Here is an 11,604-nt window from a genome sequence, read left to right on the forward strand (position 1 = left end):
CTCATTGAGTCATCTGCTGACCAACTTCAACTGCTGTACATTGTCCAAGAAGTACCTCAAACAACATAATAAAAAATACAACGTCCGTCTCTCTCTCTCTCTCTCTCTCTCTCTCTCTCTCTCTCTCTCTCTCTCTCTCTCTGTCTCTGTGTGTGTGTGTGTGTGGGGGGGGGGGGTGTACTTGGTCCTATAACTGGATAGTTATGTAGTCAGAATACTTTTCTTTTGTGAAGAAAGAGGCATTTCTGGACTATGCTGTGACAAAATATGGGTCCATCACTATACCACCAGAGAACAAAAAGAAGAGTATGGAGAGGGGACACCAATCAAGGCATATGCTGTCAGCTGAAAAGTTGAGGCAACATGTTTTGGGACTGAAAACATGTATTTTTGTTTGACTATTTGCATGGGTGAAGGATAATGAATGCAGTCACTAGTGCAAACTGCTGGATGATGGAAAGGTTGCTTATCACAACAGTCTGCAGCCAATTCACATTATCATCATCCTCCTCCTCAGCAATGCATGGCCCTATGCAACAGTTGTTGCTTGTGAAAAACTCACAGAATTACATTAGCAACCTCATCAAATTGCACCGTATAGTTCGCACATTCCCTTGTGACCACCCTGTTTGGTCCACGGAAGAGGGCACTAGGAAGAGAACATTTTTATGATGATGATGATGATGCAGTCAAACGGAACTCTCACAATTGGCTACTGGGACAGCCAATTTGTTTTCTACGTGAAAGGATGAGAAAGCTGCTTATCAGAGGCAGAATATGGATTTCTGTTATGGAAACTATGTTGAGAAAATAAGTCAGTAATTATTGGTATATATCGCAAGTAAAACTGTGTTAAGATATTCTGGTTTATACTTGTGTCCCTCACATATTGAAACATATCTGAGAAGTTGGAAGTTCCTATTAATATTGACTGCCAGGTAATTAGCATACGACATGAACAGAAGGGTCCTAGCAAACTTCTCCATAGCACATCTGAAGTCGCATCTACTTCAGTCAGGACTCCACCAAAGGGTAACATGCTGCACTCACCGTGCCAAGTAATGTGCAATCCAGTCACAAATCTTGTTTGATACCCTATATAATGGTACATTTTTTAATAAATGTTGATGGGGTGCCAAGTCAAAGACTTCTACATTATCCTGATCTTTGATTCATGGCTTTCAGGATGTCGGAGTGCAAGTTGGGTTTCTCATGATCAGTGTTTTGGACTCCACAATGGTTACCATGAATGTCATTTACTTCAAGATACTCCATTGTGTTTGAGCTCAGAGTATGTTCTAGGATTCTGCAACTGATGGATGTGACTAAGATTGGATGGTATTTTATGGATCACTTCCGGTATCTTCCTTATAGAAAGATGGGACATGTACTTTGTTTCAATCACTGGGCACAGTTGGATTTATGGTATCTTTAAAATGGGAGCGAACTACGTTGCAGATTCTGTAGAGTGTCTAACAGGGGTCACAGTGATATTAGCAGTTTCTCAATGCTGCATCTATATCACTGATATTTGCAGTAACGTGGGAGGTAAACTGGGGCAATATTTTCTGTTAAAATAAATAAATCAATCTTCAGTGTTGGAAGTAATTTATCAACTACTATAAAATGGAGATACACGAAAATGTTTAATTTCAGCTGATTGGAAAAACATTTCTTGTTAACTTTATGAAATTCTGGTAGTAGCTGTTAATACAAGCTTTCAAAAACTAACAACTCTGAAGCCACAAGAAACAACATCTTCAGTTCAGAAAATGTTTTGGTGTCATTTTGTTAAAATTTAAATTATTGTAAAATTATCATAGGACATTGTTAGCAATTTCAAACTTTCCATAAAGCATTTCAATAAATAGTTAAAAATAATTGTGGATTCTCATTAACAATTAATTCATGTAACCTATAAGAGAATCTTTTGCGTAACTGTTCTGCAACTGCAAAGGAAATAACTCTCACTCCCTTGTTCACTGGAATGATTTAATTCACAACAAATTATTTTTCTGCTGAATAGGTTCACAATATTAAATTTATAGATAAATTGATAGTGCACTTTCATATTGGCCTCAGAATACAGTTTAGACTTGGATCATGACCCCTTTAATGTTGGGACACCAGTTTTCCTGTACCACTACACAGCCACCTGAACGAATGGAATTGCTTAAGGTCCAATTGGAACAGCAAAAAAATGAGGAAAAAACTTGGTTGTAGTCTACAGTCAGACTAGTATTTTGTCAAATGGCTACTGGTTTCATTAGAGTACCATTGGGCTGTCCCATAGCACACAGTTGTCAAAATCATTTACAGAAGTTAATGTGTAATTACACTACCTTAGTGTACTGGGATAAGAGATTTTGATGATTTGTGTTGATAGTCATTTGACAATGTTATAGTCGGATTAAAATTGACTGACGTCTGTCATTTGCTGCTAGTGTTGCCACATCAGCTGCTGGCTGCCGCTCAATTTATAAGCAACACACATAACGTGGTGAGTCACTTCACAAATGCTGTTAACATGTTACATGGAGCAATGTTGGAAGTGGCCACTGTGTGGTATGACAGAAATGCAATCGACAGCTGATATTAAGAGGCTAATTATTGATGTGCTTCTGACTACATGTTTTGTAGCCCTGAATTCAAACGTGTGTCCTAATGTAACACATCCAGAGATGTTCAATATATCTGACAAAATGGCAGTCAACAATAAGCAGCAGAACTAAAATCACAATCACTTTGTGGTTAAAGCTATCCTGCCAGAGCATTCTTGAGACAAAAAAAAAAAAAAAAAATCAGTTTCAGTACTAGAAGTGAATTGTAATTTCTCACTATTGCTAGTTGCTTGAAACTATCCTCACACTAGTGACGTGCTGCTGCATTACCAACCGATGAGTAGTCCTGCAGATTATATGTGACACAGGCAGATTCCAAACAAAACCAGAATAATAGGAAGAAAAATAAGAGCAAGTAGAAAAGTCAGTACAACGATGAAAAAGATGTGACAAAGTATTAGAAATAAAAAAAATAAAGTGAAACAAATGAATTGAATAAAAAGTAGGCTTTTGATCATATTTATAAATAATAAAATTACACAGCATTTGACAATATTTGAATCTACGGCCTTCAACACACCAGATTTATATGCCAACCGCTCCACTACGCCACTACCCAGTATTAGATTGCCGTATTTATGATTTTGGTGTGGTGTCAGAGTTGCTATGATGAGTTGAGTCGTAGCCCTAAAAAAATTCAGCTTCATGCAACGTCATACATGTGTGTTTGTCTCTTATGTGTGATGAAATATGAAAGGGCCAGACCCAGGATTTGGGATCCAACCACACAGAGAGAAAGCTGAACAAGGAATTGGTAGTGAAATGAACAATTGTTGTCGCAATTTGGCAACAGGGAATGGTTTGGGTGTGACATTGAGTGCTCCAATGGATGGAAACCAACTCGTGCGTGAAGTGTCCACTATTAATTTTAATCAGACTGTAGTGTGACTGTAGGCCAAAGCAGATAACAGGAATCCTAATGTCAGGTACTTTACATGGAACGTATTTTGGCCAGTCTGATACATCTCATCTGTTCTAAGTTAGAACTGTGAACAGAGTTGGTGTCAATCTCAGGAAGGCTCACAAAGCTTAATTTCAAAGTGGAGAAATCACTGTGAGTCACCCAGCTCAAAATTGTGTAACTGGTTTGAATACAGATACAGTAAGGAAAGTTCTGGCAGAATATAAATAATTTCGGACCAAAGGAGACCACTCACTGGATAGCAGAAGTGCTGAGTCATTGACAGGTGCACATACAAGAGTGAAAACTTGGTAGCTTTCAGAAAAAAAATCCTTTTACAAGTGTGTGTCCAGCCAGCACAGCACAACACAACACAGCATAACATACAGACAGGTGTGACCGAGCGAGGTGGCGCAGTGGTTAGACACTGGACTCGCATTCGGGAGGACGATGGTTCAATCCCGGGTCCGGCCATCCTGATTTAGGTTTTCCGTGATTTCCCTAAATCACTCCAGGCAAATGCCGGGATGGTTCCTCTGAAAGGGCACGGCCGACTTCCTTCCCCATTCTTCCCTAATCCGATGAGACCGATGACCACGCTGTCTGGTCTCCTTCCCCAAACAACCAACCAACCAACCGACAGACAGGTGTGTGCGCGTGCGCGTGCTTGTTGGTGATTCAGTGCGTCTGCTGTTTGACGAGTGATCCCATTTATTCCTAAATTATTTACGTTGATTTGAATATATTCTTCCAAAGGAAAGTAAAATTACAGAATCTGATGGAATGTTGCTGACATAAATGTCATATTTAGGCACATTCATTTCAAATTTACTGCAGCCAATACCTGTTGTAAGTGTATAGTTGTGTTATCGGGAATGAGGTCAATTATTTCTTTTGTAAATTGCAGAATTGTAATAGTACTAATAGCATCAGCAGTATTATATTATTTAGGTGCTGCTGAAAGTTCGTTCCTCTTGTAAAGTAATGGATATGGAATGTTTGCATTGTTTTTCCTTTAAATTTCTCTCTTATAACCCATTGGGTTTTTTTTCTTTCACAATTTTCGTAAGCAGTGCAAGAAGAGGCATTCTTATGTATGCCCCGAGTATGAGAAGCATGGAACCTGTAAGAAAGGTAAGTACTGCCCCTACCCCCACAACACCGGTTCAAAGTTAAACAAGAAAACTGTTTCAAACCAAGCTAAACAGGTGAAGGCTGAACACACACCTGGAGACCCGGCCAGGAAGAGATATTACCAAGAAGAAAAAACTGAAAATAAAGACTCATCTGTAACTGAAGAAGAAAATTTCAAAAAGTCAGAGATAAGTCCACATAAAGAAGCAGAGGATAGTCACCGTGATTTGAAAGGATCTGGACCTGACAAAGACGAGCCAGTATTGAAGAGGCCAAGAATAGGACGTCTGCCATCATTCATTGCTCTTAGCCATTAGCGCTTACAAAGAATGGACTTGTCGGAACCATTGGGTTCCAGACATGAATCAACTATCAGTGATTTGACGGTGATGATTATGGTTGATTGTCGTAAAAATTTGTGTGAAAACTGTGTGTATTATTACTATATTTTACTATAAATCAATAAATATTTTATTACATTTTCTGAATATTATATTTTTTCTTTCTTGTTAAATTTGATTGTAATTACCATCCTAATATAGTCTTCCTAATGGCCTGTTGTCAAAAATATGATCATAAGGTTATCCAGAAAGACTAAAGTGTACTTTGACAGTGGATTAAAACAATATGCAACTGTTTTGTTTCTTAATTGACGTGGATTTTAGCTGCAAATTGTTGCTATATGGCAATATTGTTGTGCAAATATTCTCTGGAGGGACAAAATAAACACAAGGAATAAACACCCATCATAGCTGCTGACAAAAGTGAAAGTTACCTTGGTGCACCAATATGGTGTGGACATCATTCCCCACCACCCCCTTCTTTCTATGAATGGTCACATATGGTGATGTATGGAGCAGGAAGAGTTTATTAGTCAAATGGTTTCACAACGCACACATTGTTACATATGGGGTAGAAATTGCAAAAAATGATGTTAATGAAAATACGTATTTTCAATATTTCAAAAATAAACCAGCAGATCAGGTTCAATAAGTGGGCTTCCCACAAAGCATGTCATGCATATGGAATGGTTCGGTGTAAACTTGGTGTGGTGTGGGCCACCACAACTGCATCAGATACCAATTATATCCGGTGAAGATCTGGGGGTCCTACTGATAACAGCTAAATGCAACATCGTATGTTCAAATAATGAACACATTCCTGTGCCATCACTGCAAGATGTCGGGCCCTCAGACAAAAGATTCAGCTGGCGGGCTTTGTAACAAGAGGTACCAACTTGATACTACGTTGTATGAAATTGCAGTGCATTTTCACAGCATGAACTGAATGGTTTGGTTTGTGATCATGAATAACACATTTGCTGTTGCTGATGCTTAATGGCTAACAAGCAAGTGTGGCATACACTTATAAATATGCATTTTCTCAGGTATAATTTACTGACAATTACTGAGCATGCAAGATTATATCTCTGCGCTCATAATCATTAATTGGAGGACTAGTGCACAAACTTTGGTGGTGGTGGTGTAAAGCACAACTTGTAAAACATATTTCATTGTAATGCAGGATTGGAAGACAGGCTTTGGTGAGGAAATTGATTGTAACAAGAATTTACACTTGCAGAAGTTAATAGTCAGGTGAGATTTTGTATCATTAACCATGTTACTTGCAGTACCTAGTATATTTACAAAACAAGAATATTTACCTACAAAAGTCATGAGATCTCCTCTCACATGACATAGTGCACCAACTCAACACAGTAGGGAGTCAACAAATTGTTGTGAGTCCCCTGCAGAAAAATTGATTTTGTACATGAATTGACGTCTCAATTACATCCCATAAATTGCCAGTGGGATTCATGTCAGGTGACGTGAGTGACCTACCGGTAATCATTCACTCAAATTGTCCAGTATGATCTGACACGGTACACTGTCATCCATAAATATTCCATCGTTGTTTGGAAACGTGAAGCCTGTGGATGACTACAAATTCTCTCCAAGTAGCTGAACACGAAACATTTAGTCACTGATCAGTTCAGTTGGACCAGAGGACCCAGTCCATTCCAGGTAAACACAGCCCACACCACTATGGAGCTACCATCAGCTTGCATAGTGCCTTTTTGACAACTTGGGTCCATGGTTTCATGGGGTCTGCACCACACTTGAAACCTGCCATCAACTCTTCCCAACTGAAATTGGGACTTGTCTGACCAGGCCAGTTTTCCAGTTGCCTAGGATGCAACCGATATGGTCACAAGGCCACGAGAGGCACTGCAGGCGATGTCGTGCTTGTTAGCGAAGTCACTTGTATTGGTCGCCTGCTGCCATAGCCCATTAACGCCAAATTATCCTAACAGATACATTTGTCGTATGCCCCATATTGATTTCATGCAGTGTCGCTTATCTCTTAGCAAACTCCACGCAAATGCTGCTGCCCTTGATTGTCAAGTGAAGGCTCTCAGCCACTGTATTGTGCTTGGTGAGCAGTAAACAATTTCCAAAATGGAATATGTTATGTGTCTAGCTCTAACTACCGTTCCATGTTAGAAGCCTGTTAATTCCATAATCACGTCTGAAACCTTTCCACATGAATCACCTGAGTACCAAAGACAGCTCCGCCAATGCACAATCCTTTTATAATTTGTGTACGCGATACTACCATCATCTGTATGTGGTGTCACCGCCAGACACCACACTTGCTAGGTGGTAGCCTTTAAATCGGCCGCGGTCCGTTAGTATACGTCGGACCCGCGTGTCGCCACTATCAGTGATTGCAGACCGAGCGCCGCCACACAGCAGGTCTAGAGAGTCTTCCTAGCACTCGCCCCAGTTGTACGGCCGACGTTGCTAGCGATGGTTCACTGACAAATTACGCTCTCATTTGCCGAGACGATAGTTAGCATAGCCTTCAGCTACGTCATTTGCTACGACCTAGCAAGGCGCCATTACCAGTTACTATTGATGCTGTAAAACATGTACCGTCAAGAGCGATGTTCACCAATTATGGATTAAAGTTAAGTATTCCAGCAGCTACGTACGTTTTTTTGTTAGTCTCATTTCCTTGATCTGTTCCAGACCTCTCGCCAGCCTGCGTGAGCTAAAACGCGTGCCTTTCGGCTTCCTCTCAAGTGGGTTGGCTGTCTTGCCAATCCACAACACTGTATATGTGCATATCGCTGTCCTAGGACTTTTGTCATCATCCTCCTAGCTTTCTATAGGCTGTTAAATACAAATGATGTATTTCAGTTTATAGTTGAGGAAATGAATGATAGCACTGAATATTTTTCTTAGCTTAAATAGAGAATGGGTCTAGGATTAGTAAGTGGTCATATGTAAATGTAGAAAAATATTTTTTTGATAATTTCATGTAAATTTGGTAGTTTGAAATCTGTTCAGTCATGAGACTACAGAATTGAAGATATTGCTACAAAATATAGGAATAGTGATTTTTCTAAAATGCAATATCCACTACACCTGAAATCAGATGATTGCTATACCAAATAGGACCTATTGTCAGAAACTGTAGTTTTATTATTGCAGCTACAACAAATGTTGCACTATTCCTGTATGGTTTGAAAATTGTGGTATCTGATATCCCCCTGTTGAACTATATTATCATAGCTGGTTAAAAATAGTTTCCTAAGGAGCCTAGAGTGATAATTACTAAGAGATATTAAGATCTTTATTATGTCTTTTATGAGATACACTAGGTCCAATGCATTCTTGTTAAAACTCTGAATTGTAACAGATAATTTGACTTCAACAATGTATAATTGGACTTTTAGTGATAATTTTTAGTATGCTAGTGTTGTAAAATTCCCGGTAATTTAAAAGTGAAGAAATATTCCCAGGGAATATTGCCGGTAATATTCCCAAAGTCCATAAATTCGTAGGAATTTGATTAATTAGCAAAATAGCTCAAAAAGCTGTTAACAGGTAAAAATAGGTAAAAGCAGTAATTATATGGTTAAATCAATTTAATATGGATCTGGACTTAACCTCCTTGTTGGAAATACACACATTTTTTGATTTTCAATGTTTTACATATCAAAGAATTAGCCCTAGAATTGCCAAGCATCTACATTTATGACTCTTTAAGTTACCTACAACTGCCAACATCAAAATGATCAACCTTTAGAAAAACAGAGTTTATAATATCAATGTGCCTTCTATTAAATAACTAAAGTTACTAAAATACACCGGGAAGTTTATTTATTCAATTTGTTAAGTTTCTTGTCGATGTTAGAGGTATTTTAGGCTATAAAGTTTAAAATAAATTTGTGCGAATTTTGTAAACATTAGTCATTGAAAATGGCATTTCAGGGAAAAATTATGTGAATAAAATGGCAAAGATTTATGATTTACTTGAATATACAAGTGATTTTATTGACACTGACCATGGTAAAATATTAACAATTCAAAAAGTCAGTGGTAGCAATATTTCGGAAAATAGATTTATAAATCATAATTAATCACAGGAAATGAGGAGTCTTTGAATTCTGAAAGTGAAACACCTCTAGTCATTCATTTGGAAAAATTAAAAACTACTCCAGATAACAGGTGGTTGGAGAATTACACCTCCAAAGAAATATTTTGTAAGTTTAAATTTTGTTCAGAGAAATGTGGGGTTTTGACTTGCCTAAAAATAGCAGGCCTAGTGAATACTTTAAATTTCATGAGAAGACTGTACTGTAGTCTTATACAAATTTCTCCTGGTGCATACACAAAGTAGAAAATATAAGAATATAGTATCACATACTTTGAGGAAGCGTTTCGTGTCCAGTCTGATGAATCTGTTCAAATTTACAAAGAGAGTTGTGAAAGCACAGTGGATGTCAAAGTGTCAAAAGATAGAAACTGCACAGATCAGTTTCTTTTGTTGGAGGTATATCTGTATACTGGGACATTCTGACAGTTGTGACATATATTAATCCAATTCAGGACAGTGGAGGTTTTTCAGAAAAGGTACCAAATACAGTTTAAATTGTTGTAGGTAACAACCATCCATTTTGTGACTTTCAATAAGACATGAAAACAATGTTCTGTTGTGTGTATTGTATAAGCCTCATTTACCCTGTGTATAGTATGAAGGTGACTGGAATATTACTCAGCCAATAAGCAAGTAGCATCAAATTTTCTTTCTTGCATATATAAACTAGAACAGTGATAAGTGTTTTTGGAAGCAGTGACAAAAGAAGTTCCACTTCTATGTATAAAACTGGGCTTCATGAAGAAATTTGTGACAGCTATACAGCAGGGATAGACCATGTATCTGGAAAAAGAATTAATGATGGTATTTTTATAGAAATAGAATAATTAATAGGGACATAATTTTAAAGAGACTGCGAGCTGGTGAAATTATGAGCATGGAGTCAACTATGAAATGTTTTAAATGTCATTTTCTGCTTTTGGCTGTAAATCCGCATTACAATAAGATAACTAGGAAATTTGGTACAAAAAATAATTAGGTATGTACTAGCTGCAAATTACACACTTTTTATCTCCCCAACCTTCCAAATTTACTAGCACTCCTAGAAGAAAGGATAATAGAGAAATGGCTTAGCCACAGCCTAAAGGATTGTTCCCAGAATGAGTTCTCACTCTGGAACAATATATGCTGATATGAGACTTCCTGGCATATCAAAACTGGGTTCTGAAATGGGGCTTGAACTTTGGACTTTGCCTTACCTGGGCAGGTATCTACCAAGTCATGCTTGGATGGCTCATACGGAGCATTTGATTGCAAGAGGTAAAGATCTTAGTCTATTCCTGATCTGGCACACAGTTTTATTATGCCAGGAAATTTAAAATAGGTGCACACTCTGCTGCAGAGTGAAAATTCAATGAAATTATTGAAACTGCCTCATGCAACATGTATGTAGAAGTTTACTTTCTTCACCTAAATTATTTTTCTAACAATCAGTTATTTTATGGGAGGAAATGAGCACTTCCATCACGATATAAGTAACAGGAAAGATATACCAAGGAAAGTATACAATTGACTATTGTTGGATGTTGAGAAGACGCTGTACTCACAAATGTGAAAGATATTTGGAGAAGAGGAAGTCTCGAGAGGAACATAGCAGGGCGAGAGGAACACAGCAGGGCATATTAGGCAAGCTTGATTTTAAAACTAGTACAAAACTGCTTAATGCACCTGACCCCTCCAGAGAAAATTTTCATGTTATTGAAACTGCCTTAAAGAAATGTCAAGTTGTAAAGTAAACTTTTGTAATTTATGGAAATACCCACACTATGGAATTCTGAACCTTATTTTCAAAATGTGCAGACTAAATCCATACTGGAACACCATTTCAAAATGACACCACATTCCATATTAGCTATTTTCTCATCTTTAACCTGAATTATATATATTTGCACATCTAGTACCAGCAATTCAAATGTGATTCATACATTTGAATGGGACCGGATGACAGCAACCTGGTTGAAAATAATGAAAATTGTCTCATATGCACCAGACAGGAGGCAGTGATGATCAGCACATCTGCCCAACAACAGGAGCCGTAGAAAATCTTTTCTAATATCACTCTGTGGTATCAGAAGAAATACTTTCTGCAGTTTGACAGTGTCACAGAAATAACCATTTTATTTAGCAGAAATCAAAATTTAATGTGGCAGTATTTCTTTTGTTACATTTAACGGAAAATCTTTTTTTAAAACCAGCAATCAATTAGCTTGTCAATAGCAACAACTGAGTCCCAACTGTGTGTGTTTTCAAAGCTGGTGGATTGTTAAGGCACTACACTTATACTAGAAAGCAGGCGGTAGGGTGTGCTAAATCACTTCAGATTAACACTTTCGCTGTGGCTAACGCTTATAAGCACACAAGAAGCCACGAGCCAGTGCGGCTGACACTTATAAGCACCCGCGCTCACTGTCAGATTACGCAGTCTAGTTGCAGCGTCTAAGCTAGCATAAAACCGTGTACACCTTTGTGTGGTCAGTTATTGAACTTATATTGTTTGTAATG

At 38.0% G+C, this 11,604-nt stretch overlaps 1 protein-coding gene across 1 annotated transcript in view; it reads left to right on the plus strand.

Moving 5' to 3' along the window:
• The window catches only part of LOC124794893, a 55,722-nt gene extending 50,578 nt beyond the window's left edge, over positions 1–5,144 (plus strand). Inside the window, exon 7 of the mRNA XM_047258592.1 lies at positions 4,596–5,144. Coding sequence (XP_047114548.1) covers positions 4,596–4,973 — 378 coding nt within the window. The 3' untranslated portion in view covers positions 4,974–5,144. The remainder of the gene's footprint in view (positions 1–4,595) is intronic.
• Positions 5,145–11,604: the final 6,460 nt, after the last annotated feature.

The sequence above is a fragment of the Schistocerca piceifrons genome, chromosome 4, assembly GCF_021461385.2.
Source record: "Schistocerca piceifrons isolate TAMUIC-IGC-003096 chromosome 4, iqSchPice1.1, whole genome shotgun sequence".
Lineage (NCBI taxonomy): Eukaryota > Metazoa > Arthropoda > Insecta > Orthoptera > Acrididae > Schistocerca > Schistocerca piceifrons.